This window comes from Dipodomys spectabilis, unplaced genomic scaffold, assembly GCF_019054845.1.
Source record: "Dipodomys spectabilis isolate Male_0828 unplaced genomic scaffold, ASM1905484v1 ptg000422l, whole genome shotgun sequence".
Taxonomy (NCBI): domain Eukaryota; kingdom Metazoa; phylum Chordata; class Mammalia; order Rodentia; family Heteromyidae; genus Dipodomys; species Dipodomys spectabilis.
Window position 1 is genome coordinate 3,430,762 of NW_024871099.1, and position 18,009 is coordinate 3,448,770.

The 18,009-nt window shown below is 45.5% G+C and overlaps 2 protein-coding genes across 4 annotated transcripts in view; one reads left to right on the forward strand and one right to left on the reverse strand.

Annotated features, from left to right (window-relative positions):
• The first annotated feature begins 307 nt into the window (after nt 1-307).
• Nucleotides 308-4,346, forward strand: Faap24 (FA core complex associated protein 24). Of its 3 annotated transcripts, none has more exons than XM_042668112.1 (5): nt 308-375; nt 586-704; nt 1,027-1,166; nt 1,559-1,711; nt 3,949-4,346. In XM_042668112.1, the coding sequence occupies exons 2-5, from the start codon at nt 599-601 to the stop codon at nt 4,198-4,200; spliced, it is 651 nt and encodes a 216-aa protein (XP_042524046.1). In that variant the 5' UTR covers nt 308-375; nt 586-598; the 3' UTR covers nt 4,201-4,346. The 3 variants fall into 3 exon arrangements, with proteins under 3 accessions (XP_042524046.1, XP_042524045.1, XP_042524044.1); XM_042668111.1 differs by having other exon boundaries at nt 344-408; XM_042668110.1 differs by lacking the exon at nt 308-375 and adding an exon at nt 468-488.
• Nucleotides 4,347-6,572: 2,226 nt separating this feature from the next.
• Nucleotides 6,573-18,009, reverse strand: part of Rhpn2 (rhophilin Rho GTPase binding protein 2) — a 50,515-nt gene continuing 39,078 nt past the window's right edge. The window contains exons 10-15 of the mRNA XM_042668190.1: nt 16,018-16,137; nt 15,264-15,458; nt 13,877-13,953; nt 11,720-11,866; nt 10,805-10,960; nt 6,573-7,462 (exon numbers count right to left, since the gene is read on the reverse strand). Coding sequence (XP_042524124.1) covers nt 7,193-7,462; nt 10,805-10,960; nt 11,720-11,866; nt 13,877-13,953; nt 15,264-15,458; nt 16,018-16,137 — 965 coding nt within the window. The 3' untranslated portion in view covers nt 6,573-7,192. The remainder of the gene's footprint in view (nt 7,463-10,804; nt 10,961-11,719; nt 11,867-13,876; nt 13,954-15,263; nt 15,459-16,017; nt 16,138-18,009) is intronic.

An 18,009-nucleotide genomic window follows, 5' to 3' on the forward strand; every position in this document is an offset into this window, starting at 1 on the left:
TTGTCCTGGACCAATCACAGCTGAATTTACTTCCATGCCCCGTCGCTCTTGGCAACTAGCGCGCTTCGTTCAAATTCCCACCAGTATGAAAGCGATCTGCGATATAGATGCTTCTATTGGTCAGAGTAGATGTCAATCTTCATCACAGCCTATCCTGTGCTGCTTGAGGCGGGAGAAGGCGGGGAGGGCGGGCGGCATGAAACAGACTGGGCGAAAAATGTAGTTCACGTAAGCTCGGAGTGGCGCAGTGGTCACAGTAGATGTCAATCCAATAGTATAGCCTATCCAACGCTGCAGAAGGCGGGGAGGCGGGCAGAATGAAATACATTAGGCGAAACCGCAGAGCGTGGGAACCCGGAAGTGGTGAGGTCTCAGGTGGGCCTTGGGCACAACGCGGGAGTCGATCAGGTACCAGAAATGAACCATAAAGCCATCTGGGGGGTGGGGGTGAGTCTCCTCGTTCTTAGACTTTGGCAAATAATGCTGTTGTTTAGAAAGTCCACACGGGTAGAATGGGGCAGGGGTATAGGATAGAGCTTGTTCAAGGATTTTGGGTTTGTTTTGTTTTTGCATTTCCCTCATGAGATTGAGACCGCCGATGGAAAGCGATCCCCCTGGTGACACTGGCCCTGTGCACGTGCCTTTGGGGTACGTGGTGGCCCATGAGAAATGGCGAGGGTCACAGCTGGCTCAAGAGATGCAAGGTCGGTATGAAAAAAAAAAAATCCACCCTTGATCCCTCATCCAATGTTTAAGCTGGGTGCAGGTGGCTCACTTGTAATCCCAGCTACTCAGCTAGTATGAGATCTGAAGATCAAGGTTCGGGCAGGAAATATTGGTGAGCCTCATCTTCAATTAATCAGCAAAAAAACTGGGAGTGGAAGTGTGGCTCTAGTGGTAGAGCACCAGCCTTGAGTGTAAAAGCTAAGGGGCAGTGCCCAGACCTGGAGTTCAAGCCACAGGACTGACATAGAAAAGGGAGGTGGGGGGAGTTTAAACAACTCATTTTGTTTTCTTTATTTCAAGGAAAAATTAAACTCCTTTTTGAGGATGGCCTGAACTTGGCAGATTTTTACCTGTCCAGTAGATCTTGCATTATTTACATCACCGAAGCTGAGTTGGTGGCAGGAAATAGCTACAGAAAGAGACTTGTCCGGGTTCGAAATGTACGTATTGAATTAAGGAGAACTAGAACATTGAATTGCACCCCCATCCTTTAGAATAATTTGTATAATACCATGGGACATTGGGAGCCCACAGTGATAGTTCTCTTGTACTAGGGTTTGAACTCAGAGCCTGGGCACTGCTCATTAGCTCTTCTGCTCAATGCTGGAACTCTACCACTTGAACCACACAGCTCCACTTCTGGGTTTAGACTGGTCTATTGGAAATCAGAGTCTCACACATTTTCCTACCCAGGCTGGCTTTGAACTTCAATCTTCGGATCTCAGCTTCCTGAGTTGCTAGGATGACGGGCATGAGCCATTAACATGGGGCAGCTGTCTCAACTTTGGAAGGAATTCTGTTACAAAATGCTCTACTGTCTTTCTCTTGGAAGTGTGGTCATCTTCAAGGGATTGTAGTGGTGGAAAAAACACAGATCAATGAACAGTACTTCCCAGCCATACAGAAGTTTGTGGTGCTGGATCTTGGGATGGCCTTACTTCCTGTAGGAAACCAGATGGAAGCAGCCTGTCTTATTGTCCAGTTTGTAAGTACCTAATCCTCCTTCACAATTGTCCTTCTGCAGATTCTCAAGGGCTTGGTGGCTCCTCTGTGCTGGTAGCGGTCCTTTCTATAGTTATAAGCTATAAGTCCAATCCTTGACATTCCTTCTATTGGTTTATCACATCTTTTTTCCCCCTCATTCTTATGCCAGTACTGTGGCTTGAACCCTGAGCCTAGGCATTATCCTTTAGCTTTTTCATCGCTCAAGGCTGGCGCTCTACCATTTGAGCCACATCTCCATTAGTGGCTTTTTGCTGGTTAATTTGGGAGAAGTGTTTTATTGAGTTTTATGCCTGGGAGGCTTCTAAACTCCATTCTTAGCTCTCAAGTCTCCTGAGTAGCTAGGATTACAGGTGTGAGTTATCAGCACCTGTCTTGGTTTATTGAATCTTTTTTTGGAGATGTTTAGGTTCAAAAGCTGCCTCTGCTGCCCATAGAGGCTGCCCCCTCCTCTAGATAACCACATAACACAAGTGATGAAGTTTAAGGTCTGCTTTTTGGATGTTCAGGCTACAAGAACTCCATCATTCACTATCTTGCATTTCCACTGGTGAAAAATCTTAATTCTCCATATTACATTTAGTAAGCACCGGTATCTCTGTGTGTAGCTTATTACATTTATTTACTTAAGAAAGAAAATTGGGGCCTGGGAATGTAGTTCAGTGGCAGAGTGCTTGTCTTGCATGCATGAGGTCCCTGGGTTCGATTCCTCAGAACCACATAAGCAGGGAAAAAAAAAAGCCGGAAGTGGCACTATGGCTCACGTGGTAGAGTGCTAGCCTTGAGCTGAAAAGCTGAGGAATAGTGCCCAGGCCCAGAATTCAAGCCCCATGACCGACAAGAAAGAAAGAAAGAAAGAAAGAAAGAAAGAAAGAAAGAAAGAAAGAAAGGAAGGAAGGAAGGAAGGAAAAAGGGGGGGAAAAAAAGCAAACTGGTTCTTTTAAGTAATTTTTCAACTTGGCTCATTAGAATTTCTTAGAGACCTTTTTTTTATTTTTGCCAGTCCTGAGGCTTGAATTCAGTGCCTAGGCGCTGTCCCTGAGCCTCTGTGCTCAAAGGTAGCTCTCTATCACTGGAGCCACAGTGCTAATTCCGGCTTTTTCAGAGTAGTTTATTGGAGATAAGAGTCTCAGGAGCTTTCCTGCTTGAGCTGGCTTCAAACTTCAGTCCTCAGATGTCAGTCTCCTGAGTAGCTACAATTATAGGAATGAGCCACCAGATGCCCAGCTCCCAGAGACTCTGATCTCCAATTAACCACCTGAAAACCAGAAATGTGGCTCAAAGTTGTAGAACACTAGCCTTGTGTAAAAAAAGCTCAAGGGCAGTGCCCAGGCCAAGATCAAGCCTCACAACCGGGGGCGGGGGAGAATCCCAGTAATAGGGCCCTCTGTACATCACCTTTATAATAACAATTTAAAAATTTTTTTAAAAGGGCTGGGAATGTGGCTTAATGGTAGAATGCTTGTCTAGCATGCATGAAGCCCTGGATTTGATTCCTCAGTACCACATAAACAGAAAAGGCTGGAAGTGGCGCTGTAGCTCAAGTGGTAAAGTATTAGCTTTGAGCAAAAGAAACTTAAGGACAGTGCCTAGGTCCTGAGCTCAAGCCCCAGGACTGGCAAAGTAAATAATATTAAATTTAGAAACTAGTGATGGGGAAACTGGGTGCCAGTTGTTTTTGCCTGTAACGTAGGTACTCAAAAGGCTGAGATCTGAGGATCCTGGTTCAAAGCTAGCCCAAGCTGGAAAGTCCATGAGATTCTTATCTCCCATTAACTACCAAAAAGCCAGAAGTGAGCCAGGCACCTGTAATCCTACAGGCACGCCTGTAATCCTAGCTACTCAGGAGGCTGAGATATGAGGATCACAGTTCAAAGCCAGCCCTGTGAGACTCTTATGTCCAATAAACCACTAGAAAACCAGAAGTGGCACTGTGGCTCAAGTGGTAGAGCGCTCGCCTTGAGCTGAGGGACAGAGTTCAAGCCCCACGACTGACAAAAAAAAAAAAGCCACAAGTAGAGCTGTGGTTCAAGTGGGAAAATACCTTTGAATGGAAAATGCAAAGTGACAGTGCCCAGGCCCCTGAGTTCAAGACCCAGTATTCATTCTCTATTTCTCTTCTCCTCTCTTCCCCCTGTACCGCCCCCTCCCAGCCACTAATAATAAACCTCCTTTCCTCCAGAGGGCGCTTATGAGCTGTTCTTTTAATTTCTGGTTCAGGTGGAAGAGCAGAGCCAAGTGATCAGGAAGAACCCTTTCCTCAGGAAGACAACACGGGTTGGGCTCTCTGAAACTTCCCTTGTTCGAACTGTTCAACAGATCCCAGGAGTTGGAAAAGTTAAAGCTCTCCTTCTTCTTCAGAAGTTCCCAAGCATCCAACAACTCAGCAATGCTTCTATCCAAGAACTGGAGCAGGTGGTAGGCCCAGCGGTGGCCCAGCAGATCTATACCTTCTTCACCCAGTCCAGGTGACCTGACTTCACATCTACTACTGTTGTCTTGCCTAGACCACAAGCTTCTGCTTTTCCTATTTAAAAATCAAGAAACAGCTGGGTGCCAGTGGCTCACGCCTGTAATCCTAGCTACTCAGGAGGCTGAGATCTGAGGATCGAGGTTCAAAGCCAACCTGGGCACGAAAGTCCGTGAGACTGTCCTCTCCAATAAACCACTAGAAGACTGGACATTGTGCTATGGTTCAAGCAGTAGAGCACTCGGCTTTGAGCTGCAGAGTGCAAGGACAGTGCCCAAGCCCAGAGTTCAAGCCCCATGACCAACAAATAAAAAAAGAAGTCAGAAACAGCACCAAGCCCTGAGTTTACCCTCTGGGACTGGCAAAAAAAAAAAAAGGCAGGGCACTGGTAGCTCACACCTGTAATCCCAGCTATTTAGGAGGCTGAGATCTGAGGTTTGCATTTGGAAGCCAGCCTGGATAGACAAATTTATGAAACTCCTATCTTCAATTGACCAGTAAAAAGTCACATGGAAGAATAGCTCTTGTGGTAGAGCTCCAACCTTGCGTGAAAAAGCCAAGCAAGAGTATGAGGCCCAAAGTACCAGAACTCGTCTTGATACCAGCACAACCAGTCAAACCAAGAAATATGATTTCCTCTCAGAGTAACCAATGAAAGACAAGTCCTTGATGTTCCTTTGAGGTCTGGATTTGAGCATAGGTGTCAGTGCTCATGGTCTGTTACAACAAAAAGGACCCAGTGAGGACCTCTTTTTTTTTTATCGGTTGTGGGGCCTGTACTCTGGACTTGGGCGCTGACCCTCAGCTCTTCAGCTCAAGGCTAGTACTCTACCACTTGAGCCACAGCGCCACTTTTGGCTTTTTCTGCTTATGTGATGCTGAGGAATCGAACCCAGGGTCTCATGGATAGAAGGCAAGCACTCTACCACGGAGCCACCTTCCCAACTAGTGAGGACCTCTTGGTCTCAGCAAAAACTCAGCTAGGACATATTTATATGAGGGACCTTGACCTGTGCCTGTCATAGAAGGGAATAGAAGGTTCCAGGCAGCAGTTGTAGGCATGTACAGGAAACAAAGCTATAATGACTCACTTATATCTTCAGGTCTTGTCTGCAGATCTGTGCTCTGGGGCTGTTGCCCATGTAACTAAACTAATGTACAATAGTTCCACCCTTGAGTCCTTTGTCCCTGTATTTTTATTTTATTTTATTTTTGCTGGTATTAAGGCTTGAATTTAGCTTCACATTCTTGATTTAGCTCAGCTTTTCCATTCAAGATTGGTGTTCTACCACATGAGCCACAACTCCATTTCCAGCTTTTTGTTGGTTAATTAGAAATAAGAGCCTCATATAGCCTTTTCTGCCTGGGCTAGCTTTCAACCTGAATCCTCAGATCTCAGCCTCTAGAGTAGCTAGGATTACAGGCATGAGCCACTGGCATGCAGCTTATATGTACAACTAATAATGGCATGTGGTTTAAAAAATACTAAACATCTGAATGAAAGCTCATTAATTTTGTCAAATGTTAGTCGTTTTTGGAAAATAAAATGCAAGAGAAAAAACCGGTACATGAGATTGATAATGATTTGAGGGAAATGAAGTAACAAAATCTTAAATCAGTTGAACGAATGCATTTATTTATATATTTACACAAACACAGTCGTAGGAGCAGCGGGGACACATTTCCTAAAGGTGGTTGCTTCCTTTAAGATATTGCACAATAGAAAAATATGGTCAATCCTTGTTAATTCTCTAAACAAAGACCACAATGCTCTATATTAAGCCACATGGCCTTTCCTGTGTCAGCCATGAATCCATCATTAGAGTCACAGCGTCATCCATCTTATAGCCGAAGAAGTCAAACTGGTAAGAATGTTCATTAAAAACAATAACAAAAACAAAAAGGTCAAAAACAGCTTAAGACTTGAACCACTGACATCTTTACCTACTCTCTTGCCTAAGACACTTAAAATACAGTTATGTACTTTTTACTTTCAAGAAGGTACTGAAAGGTTTGGAGTATAATAATACGGTATCTATACTGGAGACAAAATGGTGTATCAAACACTCCCACAAGGCCAGCACCTTCTAGGTGGAGCCACACTAAAGTACAAGCTACTTGTAAATTGTTTTTCTTTTTTCTTTATTTTTGGCAGTGGTTCAATCCCTACCACCACCAAAAAAAAAAAGAAAGAAAGAAATGAATTTGGCACTAGACTTGATCTAGAAATAGCATTCATAGAAGAGTAAAATCTTATTTTAAGGTAATAAATTCCCCAGAGGAAATAGCTTTGAGGGCCATATTTATGTATGTGTGTGTGTGTGTGTGTGTATAATGTGTGTGCTGGTTCTAGGGGCTTGTACTCAGGTCCTGGGTGCTCTCCCTTAACTTTTTTGCACAAGGCTGGTGCTCTACTACTTGTGCCCCACCTCTACTTCTGGCCTTTTGGTAATTCATTAGGGATCAGCCTAATTTTCATACCCAGGCTGGCTTCAACTGTAATCCTTAAATCTCAGCCTCCTGAGTTGCTTCAATTGCAGCTGTGGGCCAATAGTGCCCAGCTTGGCAAAATTTTCCTATACAAATTTCCCTATCTTTTGTTGCCCTGACCTATCTTTAATTCAAGGGTCCACTGGACTCTAGATGAAGGACAGACTTACCCCTGTCTGGACACTTAGAAATATCACAAATGTAGTAAGGTAGCCTCAGTTTACCTCTGTTAGCTCCTAACAAATAATTAAAAGCAGCCATCATCTGGACATTGTTCTATGTACAATACCTTCTAAAATAAATAATCTGCAGCAATATAGTGAAAAATAAATGTGCTTCCCGCAGATGTCCAGAGGATTCTTGTCACTTCTCTAAAAGCTCACCAAAGACAAGTTTATACTGGGAAAAACGGGAAGTAACGACATTTAGATATTTTCTCCTATGGCACAGATTGAAAGGCCTTGACCTGCCAGCGGATAAACATCTGTTTTGTCCATGTGGTACTTAGTACAATGAGCTTTCAGAGTTGAGCAGGCTAAAAGGAGTCAGCAGCTTCTTCTTGACTTGAGGCCTTGCTCTTGCCACTCCAACTGCTGGGAGACACAAGGTGCTGGCTGACTTCTGTCTGTTCTTACTGGTACCCCAACTCAAAAAGGAGAGCTTCTTGGAGACCTTCTTGGTTTTGTAACTTTTATCATCATCATCATCGATGGATAAGCAGATCATGGAGTAGGTTTTCTGCATTCCCACAGAATATGTGGCACACTTACCAGGCTGTATGGAAGAGAGGAAGGATGAAGATTGTAAGGCGTGGCAAGACTATCTGGTAAAGGATTACTAAGGTAGAGGCTTATGTCTTCACACTTCACAGGACCCTCAAATAGAAACCTGAAACTGAGACTGTATGTGTGTATGTGGTTTGAACTTGGAGCCTCGTGTTCTTGTCTGACTTTATTTTTTCTGTTCAAGGCTTATGCTCTACCACTTGAGCCACACCTCCACTTCCAGCTTTAACTAGAGATGAGAGTCTTTCAGATTTCTGTTCCAGCTGGCTTTGAACTTCAATCCTCAGATCTCTCTGCTACTTGAGCCACCAGCACCTATCATGGGACCATTTTTCAAAGCTGCATGTTGCTGGGGATATTTTATCAAGCAGACTTGCTTTCTTTGAAATTCAAATCCTCTAAGCAGCACCGTCCCCTGGCTCATCTGTCTTGCCCTTCTTCCATCAATCAACCTTTCCTCCTCCACACACCTCCTCATGCCCTATCTTCCCTGCCTACACCCAACTCCTCCTCTTTACAGATTCCTCAGCCTCTCTCTTCCAGTACCAATCTGCCTGCATTCCTTCCTCAAAGACTTCCACCCCTAACCTGGCTCTGCCCTCTCTGTCTGCCTCGGTGCACACCACATTCTTTGAAAAGTTTCCTTGACCCCACAATTCTCCCAGGACCATCCCAGAGGCTCTGCTTTCTTTCACTCGTCTTTTAACCCTTTTCTTTTCCTTTTTGCCCCCATTACTGGCTCCCTCAGTCTTTTCTGCACCTTTTTGGAAGTGTGTGTGTGTGTGATATCTAGCCTTGAATTTGTGTGTGTGTGTGTGTGTGTGTGTGTGTGTGTGTGTGTGTGTGTGTGTGTGTGTGTGTGTGTGTGTGTGTGTGTGTGTGTGTGTGTGTGTGTGTGATATCTAGCCTTGAACTCAGGGCCTGGTACTATCCCTGAGCTTCTTTACCACTTGAGCTACAGCGCCACTTCTGGCTTTTTCTGAGTAGTTTATTGGAGATAAAAGTCTCATGAACTTTCCTGCCTGAGCTGGCTTTGAACTACAATCCTCAGAACTCAGCCTCCTGAGTAGCTGAGATTACAGGCATGAGCCACTAGCACCCAGCTAGAATTCTTAAGTTTTTAAAGGGAACATGTTTTTAATTGTTTTTGGTTTTTGTTGGTTTTTGGTACTAGTAATGGGGCTTACACTTGTGTATTTTTCTTGTGTGTTTTCTTTTCCTGCTCAGGGCTGGTTTTCTACCATTTGAGTCATATTTCTACTCCTGACTTTTAGTGGTTAATTTGAGATAAGTTTCTCAGAATTTCTGCCCAGGTTAGCTTTGAACCATGATCCTCAGATCTCGGTCACCTGGGTAACTAAGATGACAGGCAATTTCTGGCTTGGGTGTCTCCCTTTAAGCCTCAAATACCCAGCTGCCTAAATAGATTGGCATGGATGACCAACATCATGGAAAGCTCAGAGCATGACTATTCTCTTTTCTACCTCTTAGCTCCATTACAAAACAGCCTCTGAGCCAGGCATAGTAGCTTATGACAGTAATCCTAGCTAGTTGTTCAGGAGGCTGAGATCTGAAGATCATGGTTCAAAGCCAGTGAAGGCAGTAAAGTTGGTAAGACTATCTCCACAACCATCCAAAAGCCTGTAGAGCTATGGTTCAAGTGGTAAAGTGCCAGAGGCAGAGCACCTACTTGAGCAAAAAAAGCTGAAGGACAGCACCAAGGCCCTGAGTTCAAGACTCAATATCAGCAAAAAAAATAACAGCCATTGCCCATGCAGCTGTTCAAGGCTTAGACTGTGATATCTTTCCTGTTACCATAGTTATACAAACTCTCAACAAATCCCTGCAGGGTGTCAGTGTCTCATACTTGTAATCCTAGTACTCAGGAAGCTGAGATCTGAGGATCATGGTTTGAGCCAAAAAAAACCAACAACAAAACTGGAAGTGGCATTGTGGCTCAAGTGGTAGAGCCTTGAGCAAAAAAGCTGAGGGCTAACATACACACAAAAGCACATTTCTGAAGCACCTACCTCTCCCTATCCCCCAGCTAAAGCCATTGGCCAGGAGGATCTGTGACCAGCCTCCAGAGAGCAGGTGTCCCTCTAAAACAAACATCAGATGAGGTCACTGCCCTTCCCAAAAGGTTCAATTGCTTCTAGCCTCAGGGCACTACCACAGAGGCCCCTATCTCTCTCCCTCCCCTGCCCTCCTCATAGTGCTCTCCTGCATCTTTTTAGTGGTTTACATCCAGGTTCCTGCCCTGTCTAGGAGCATCTCCTCAATCCCAGATGTTCAACCATGAATTCTTTCTATTACATCATTTATCAAGATCACCACTTTGGGATGGGGTGGGGGGGGGGGTAGGAGATGGGAAGGGATGGGAAGGGGAAACAAAGGAGGAGGCAACAATGCTTGATTAAAAAAAATGTACTCATTATCTTGCCCATGTAATTGTAACCCCTCTGTACGGTATTTTCACAATAAAATTTTTTTTTAAAAAATCACCACTTTCTAGTGCTGATTACCCATTTTCAGAGCAAGAACCTCTCTAATCTAGAGGAAGCTGGGGTTCTCATACTTAAGACAGTGTGAAATACTTTCCCTATTTTTTGCTTTTTTTTTTTTTTTTTTTGTGCTGGTACTGGGAGTTGAACTCAGGGCCTGGGAACTGTCTTTTTTTTTTGGTGGGTTGTGGGGTTTGAACTCAGGGCCTGGGTGCTATCCCTTGCTCAAGGCTAGTGCTCTACCACGTTGAGCCACAGCTCCACCTCCAGTTTTCTAGTGGTACATTGGAGATAAGAGTCTCACAGACTTTCTTGCCCTAAGCTGGCTTCAAACTGTGATCCTCAGATATCAGCCTCTTGAGGAATTAGGATTATAGGTGTAAACTACCAGCATCTGACCCTTAACCTTTTTGTTCAAGGCTGGTTGCTCTATCATTTGATCCATGTCTCTAGTACATTTTTGCTGGTTATTTTGGAACAGATGGGAGTCTTACAGACTTCTCCGTTGGCTTACCTCAAACCTGTATCCTCCAGATCTCAGTATCCTGAGTTAGCTGGTATTATAGTTACAGTACCCAGCTTCCATCTGAACATATATTTTTTTTAACCATAAACGTGATATAAATTAAATGGATTTTTTAAAGTAATCAATTCATTAATATGGAACTAGGAAATTGAAAGTTTTTAAATTTGTCTCTTGACTTAGGCTGAGTGCATTCCAGGATTTCAGTTTAGGAATTGGCAGTTTGTGCTACACTGTGCCAAGTTGGAAGGCAGAGGTCCCTGGGGTGGAACTCACACTAAGCTCACATCCCCGCCACACTCACCATGGAAGATGTGGAGTCCAGGAGGCTCACCACCTTCATGTCAATCTCATCCCCGCCAAACCCCTTCAACAGCTTCATGACCTCAGTCACTGTTAGCCACTTACAATCCACATCTTGAATGGAAATGATATAGTCTCCCTCTTTGGTTCCTGCCAGCTAGGAGAATTATTTAAATAAAGGTTAGTGTTGCTTCATTTCTTTTTTAAAATCTGTACCCATACTGGGGTTTGAACTCAAGACCAGGATGCTATCCTTGAGCTTCTTGATTTTTTCTCTCAGGCTACCATTTTAAGCCACAGCTCCAGTTACTTCCAGCCTTTTTTGGTGGTTCACTGGAGATAAGAATCTCACAGACTTTCCTGCCCGAGCTGGCTTTGAACCACAATCTTCAAATCTCAGGATCCCTATAGGTTCTTCCCATTAAAAAAAAAAAAGGGGGGGGGGGAGGTGGCTCAGTGGTGGAGCGCTTGCCATGCATGCAGCCCTGGGTTCGATTCCTCAGCACCACATAAACAGAAAAAGCCAAAAGTGGTGCAGTGGCTCAAGTGGTAGAGCGCTAACCTTGAGCTGAAGAGTTGGAGAGCATTCAGGACCAGAGTTCAAGCCCCATGACTGACAAAAAAAAAAAAAAGGATAAGTTAGCCAGGTGCTAATGGCTCACACCTGTCATCCTAGTTTCTGAGAAGGCTGAGATTTAAGGATCAAAGTTCAAAGCAGTCCGGGCAGGAAAGGCCATGAGATTTTCATCTCCAATTAACTACCACCACCAACAACAACAAAAAGCAGGAAATGGAGCTGTGGTTCTAGTGATAAAGCAAGGCTCTAGCCTTGAGCAAAAGAGGCTCTAGGACAGGGTCCAGGCCCTGAGTTCAAACCTCAGGACCAGCACAAGGCAGAACAACATGATAGGCTTACTGCAGCAGAACATTGAGGGTCCAGGAAGTGGACCTGCACTGGGGTGTTTCCTCTCAGCGTGAAGCCCAAGTCCCCTTCTTCTGCTGTGAAGTGAATATTCCGAGGAGGAGTCCACCTCTTGCTGGCCGAGAACACGGATAGGGGGCCCTGGGAAGACAAGAGTCATTAGGCTGGAGAGGTTAGAGACTAAAGCACATTTGGTTCTACTATATATATATTTTTTGGGGGGGGTCCAGTTGTGGGGCCTGAACTCTGGGCCTGGGCGCTGTCCCTCAGCTCTTCAGCTCAAGGCTAGCGCTCTACCACTTGAGCCATAGCGCCACTTCTGGCTTTTTTTTTTTTCCTTTTGCTTATGTGGTGCTGAGGAATCAAACCTAGGGCCTCAGGCATGCAAGGCAAGCGCTCTACCACTGAGCCACCTTCCCAGCCCCTATTATATTTTCTTATGCTAGTAGTAGGGCTTGAACTCAGAGCCTAGAAGCTGTTCCTTAGCTCATTTACTCAAAGCTAGCACTCTCCTTACTTGAACCACAGTTCCAATTCTAGCTCTTTAGTGATTAATTAGAGAATAGAGTCTCACAGACTTTCCTGCCCAGGCTAGCTTTGAACCATGACCTCAAATTTTAGCCTCCTGAGTAGCTATGATAGTTTTATTTATGTTTATTATTTTTCCCCAAAGGGATAGATGTTTTGGCATCTTGCTATGGTCCTTAGGATAGTCTTGACTTTCTGGGCTCAAAGGATCCTTCTGTCTCTGTTCCCCAAGTGTTGTGATTACAAGCTGTAAAAATAGTGCTTTATATATAGTCTAAATATGTGTGTCCTGCCAAGATTTGCATGTTAAAACCTAATAACCAGCCAGGTACTGGTGGCTCATGCCATTAGAAAGCTGAGATCTGAAGATCACAGTTCTAAAGCCAGCTGGGGCAGGAATGTCTAACTCTCCAACTAACCAGCAAAAAGCTGGAAGTAAGGGCTGGGAAGGTGGCTCAGTGGTAGAGCACTTGCCTTGCAGTCATGAGGCCCTGGGTTCGATTCCTCAGCACCACATAAGCAAAAAGAAAAAAGCTGGAAGTGGTGCTGTGGCTCAAGTGGTATAGTGCTAGCCTTGAGCTGAAGAGCTGAGGGACAGTGCCCAGGCCCAGAGTTCAGGCCCCACGACTAGACCAAAAAAAAAAAAAAAAGCTGGAAGTAGAGCTGAGGCTCAAGTGATAGAGCACAAGCCTTGAACACAATGGTTAAGGGACAGTATATAAAGGTCCAGATTGCAAACTCCAGTACCGGGTGTGTAGGTGGGTGTGTATACAAAAAAAAAACGCTTGTCGCTTGTACCGGTGTGTGTGTGTGTGTGTGTGTGTGTGTGTGTGTGTGTGTGTGTGTGTGTGTGTGTGTGTGTGTGTGTGTGTGTGTGTGTGTGTGTGTGTGTGTGTGTGTGTGTGTGTGTGTGTGTGTGTGTGTGTGTGTGTGTGTGTGTGTAAAAACAACAACAGGGGCTGGGAAGGTGGCTCAGTGGTAGGGCGCTTGCCTTGCATGCCTGAGGTGTGTGTGTGTATAAAAACAACAACAGGGGCTGGGAAGGTGGCTCAGTGGTAGAGTGCTTGCCTTGCATGCCTGAGGCCCTGGGTTCGATTCCTCAGCACCACATAAGGAAAAAAAGAAAAAAGCCAGAAGTGGCGCTGTGGCTCAAGTGGTAGAGTGCTAGCCTTGAGCTGAAGAGCTGAGGGACAGCGCCCAGGCCCAGAGTTCAGGCACACGACCGGACCCAAAAAAAAAAACAACAACAAAGGAAAAACAGTAACAAAAAAAACTAATTACCCATGATTAGTAGGTTGGGCCTTTGATGGCCCTCGTTAACTGAATCAATGCTCTTGCAGTTAGGTTCAAAGGAGCTCACTAGCCCCTTTCACCACTTGAGGATACAGCAAAAGGCCATCTATGACTTAGAAAGCAGCTCTCAGTGAATGCTGAAATCTGCCAGCACATTGACCTTGAAATTCTCAGCCACTAGAACTGGAAGCAGCTTAAGTTTCTGTTGCTTATAATAAGTCACCCATTGGATGGTATTTTGTATAGGGTACTAGATAAATGAAGACAGCTTATGTATGAAACTTACAGGCCATCACCTTAGGTCATTTATGAAGGAAATACCCCACATACCAGCTTCTGGAAGTAGTCTGTGACCGTGACCTTGGAGAACTGGGGCGGTATTACTTCTACCTCTTGCTCAGTTTTAGCTAGAAGAGGAAAAATAAAAGGTTAAGAGTTTCTGTAAAGAGAAATGATCCTTAAAAGACTCAAGCTGCAGTAGGGTACTGGTGATTAACGCCTGTTAATCCTTGCTACTCAGAGAGCTGAGACCTGAGGATCATAGTTGGAAGACAGATGGGCAGCTGAGTCTTTGAGACTCTTATCTCCAATCATCATAAAAAGCCAGTAGTGAAGCTGTGGCTCAAGTGGTAGAGCATCAGCCTTGAGCAAAGTAGCTAAGGGACAGTATTCAGGCCTTGAGTTCAAGCCTCAGTATGAGGAAAGAAAGAGAAAGGAGAAAAAGAGAAAGAAAGAGAGGAGAGGAAGAAAAGAAAACTAGATGGAAGATAGACTGATGGATTGATCTGGCACAAACTCCTCAGTGGAAGAAGAGGGAGCTAGAGGAGCTACAGGCCCAAAGGAGGGCCTGAGACTTCACTGAAGAATCTAGAAAATGAAAGCAAGAGTATGCTGGACCTTTAAGATACAAAGACTCTAGAGGTAGGTGATACTGGGCAAGAAGAAATAATCAGCTCAGAGGACAGGACCAGGATGACAAGCATCAGAATGACAAGAGAAAGGATCACAAAAAAGCCACTGGAGTAGGAATGAGGGGAGAAAAGGGCAAGGGAAGGGAAGCCCATAGTCCAGCCCTGGTGCAGTGCGCTTCAGGGCCCTCACGCAGAGAGCTGCCTGGGCCTGCAGGATAGAAAACACAGGCTGGGGGCTGGGAACGTGGCTTAGTGGTAGACTGTCTAGCATGCATGGGTTCAATACCTCAGAACCACATAAACAGAAAAAGCCAGAAGTGGCGCTGTGGCTCAAGTGCTAGAGTGCTTGCCTTGAGCACAGAGAGGCTCAAGGACAGTGTCTAGGCCCTGAGTTTAAGCCCCAGGACCAGCAAAAAAAAAAAAAAAAAGAAAAGAAAAAGAAAAAACAGGCTATATGCAACTGGGGTGCTGAGGCCTCCCATGACAGATACATCTGCTTTTTGGGAGCAGACCCACTCACAAGAATAAGACCCAGATCATAAGTATACAGGCCACACCTATAGACATGAGGCCCTGTCCATCAGCACACAGGTCCTGCTGACAGGAATAAGGCTCTGACATAGGCATACAGGGCCCTCCCACAGGCACTCAGGTACTGCCCACAAGTCTATAGGATCAACTAGTCACACAGGACCAGCCCATAGGCCTCACTCATAAGAGTAAGGCCCTGCCCACAGGCAAAAATGCCACACCCATGCGCTTACAAGTCATACCCACTAGCACAAAGGCCTGGTCTTGCCACTCACACACAATGTCAGGGGCTTCCATCAAGTTCAGGATATCATCTTCCTCTCGGTGTTGATCGTATTTGAGCCTGGTCCGTTGGTGGGCCGCTGTTAGCACCTCCTGAAGCACATGGATGTTGCGTAGTTTCTTGCACAGGCTGGCTTCCCTCAGGGACTCTTCATGGTGGGTGATAGCTCTCTGTAGATGGCACTTTCCTGCAGGCAGAAACCACAACCCACAAGGCGTGTGAATCTTATCACAGAGCAGGCAGAAGATTAGCCCTTTCTAAATTAGGAGCTACCTATAACTATTCAGGAGGCTAAGATCTGAGGTTTGTGGTTCAAAGCCAGCCCAGGCAGGAGTGTCCATGAGATCCTTATCTCCAAATAGTCAGCAAAAAGCTTGAAACAGAGCTGTGGCTCAATAGGGAGAATGCCAGTCCAGTGAAAACACTAAGGGATAGCACCTAGGCCTTGGGTTCAAGCCTCAGAACTGGCACAAAGAGAAAAGAAGGGAAGAGAAGGAGGGGTCATTCCTTCCATACTGTTCAGGGAGAATGACAGCCATCTGGCTCCAAGACTGGAACCCGGGGCACTCATGGGGCTGTGAGAAGGCATTCTGGGGGCCTCTGAGATGCTATGCCTCCTGATTCTGAGAAGTCACAATGCTTGGTCCGAAAGTCCTGTCCCCCACTTCTCCATGGAGAAGAAATCTGGAGCTTTGTGCGCAATACAGGCTGAGATCCAGCGGGGACAGTTCAGGGTCCATACGCACCCAGCTGCTGGCGCTGCTGCTGATTCTTCAGTGTGGCCAAGGGCGTCAGCCCCTCTGGCATTTGGGTGTAGAGCTGAGACAAGCATTTCTCCTGGTGGTCCTCATCTGCACCTGGCTTCACTGTGAACACAATCACAAGGGAAATCTCCCTTTCCCTCTGCACACTCACATGGGTTCCCTCCCCACCCCATCCTAGGGCTCCTTTTGATTCCAATACACAGCCCAGGCAACCTGGCCCCCCAATCCCTTTGCAGGGACCGGCCAAACTCAGGGGATTTGAGACATGACCCTGACACACACACACACACATGCGCGCGCGCGTGCCCACGCGACCACTATGTGGCCACTACACAGCCCTGAGCTTCACTGCTGGTATGCACACCTTTGTGCCTTGTGATGTGGCCCTTCTTCTGCTTCAGCCTCAGTTTCCCTGGAGCATGTCCTGTGAACCTCACCCACCACTCACCACCCTCTACGTTCTGAGTTTCTACCTCAGAGCTCAGGCTTACTCTCCCTAGCTACATGTGTGTGTGTTGTGTGTCCCTGCTCAAAAGCCCAGCTCAAAGGTCACTACCTCCAAGAAACCATCTAGGATTGCATCAAAGAGTCCACCAGGCTGCCTTGCCCACATCCACAGCAACTACAGTGTATTTCCTTTGTTGCTCTATCTTGTCCGACTACACAAATGCTAGTGGTGGCACCTAACACATTCAAAGAGCTTTGTACAGAGGTACTTAATTTTCACAACAGCCCCCCTGCTCCAAGAAGAAGGTTTTTCTTGCTACTTCTATATAGCAGATGAGAATAAGAAGAAAAGGAAGGCACAAAGCAGCTAAGTCACCAGACACTGGTGGCTCATGCCTGTAATCCTAGCTACTCAGGAGGCTGAGATCTGAGGATCGCAGTTCAAAGCCAGCTCAGGCAGGAAAGTCCATGAGACTCTTACCTCCAATAAACTACCAGAAAACCAGAAGTGGAGCTGTGGCTCAAGTGATATAGTGCTCACCTTGAGCTGAAGAGTTGAGGGACAGCATTCAGGCCCAGAGTTCAAACCTCATGACCCACAAATAAAAGCAAAAAAGCAGCTAAGTCACTTTTCCAAGGTCACATAGGTGATTAGGGACAAGGCTGAGATAAGAACTCAAGCAGTCTGGCTGCAATGATTGTTTATTTACTCAGGGCTGCCATACTTCAAACATGAATTATATAAGAAATCCTACCTGACCATTAGATCTGAGCCAGCATTAGGGTGAGGAGGGAGAGGCACCAGATTCAAGCACAACATTTAAGAGGATGATAAGACCTCTGTCAAAAAAGTATATGAACTCCAGGCTGGGAATGTGGCTCAGTGGTAGAGTGCTTGCCTAGCATGCCTGAAGCCCTAGGTTTGATTCCTCAGTACCACATAAACAAAAAAAACAGAATTGATGCTGTGGCTGTGGCTCAAGTGGTAGAGTGCTGGCTTTGAAGTTCAAGGACAGTACCCAGGCTCTGAGTTCAAGCCCCAGGACTGGTAAAAATAAAAACATAAACAAACTTTCTGGTGTTTTTTTTTTTTTTTTTGGTGATACTGAAGTTGAACTGAGGGTCTCACACTTGCTTAGCTTGTTTGTTTGACAAGCATTCTCCCATTCTCCCTGAGTCAAACCTCCAACCCAACATTTTGTTTACTAATTGGAGATAAAGAGTCTCATGGACTTTTTTCTGCCAGTGCTGGCTTTGAATCTTGGTCCCCTGGATCTCAAGTCTCCTGAGTAAGGAGAATTGCAGGTAAATGCCACCAGTGCATGACCTTTAAATTATTACTTATCTTCATTATTAATTTTTTTCCTTTGCTGTTCCTGGAGCTTGAACTCTGGGCCTAGGTGCTGTCCCTGAGCTTTTGTGTTCAAGTCTAGTGCTCTATCACTTGAGCCACAGCTCCACTTCCAGCTTTTTTGGGCAGTTTACTGGAGGTTATGGAATTTGTGATACCCTTGGCATTCCAGATTC

Excerpts from the sequence above, each read along its gene's own strand:
- Faap24 (XM_042668110.1), top strand. Across the intron at positions 705-1,026 it reads GCTGGCTCAAGAGATGCAAG|GAAAAATTAAACTCCTTTTT; the intron begins GTCGGTATGAAA and ends CTTTATTTCAAG. Across the intron at positions 1,167-1,558 it reads GACTTGTCCGGGTTCGAAAT|TGTGGTCATCTTCAAGGGAT; the intron begins GTACGTATTGAA and ends TTCTCTTGGAAG.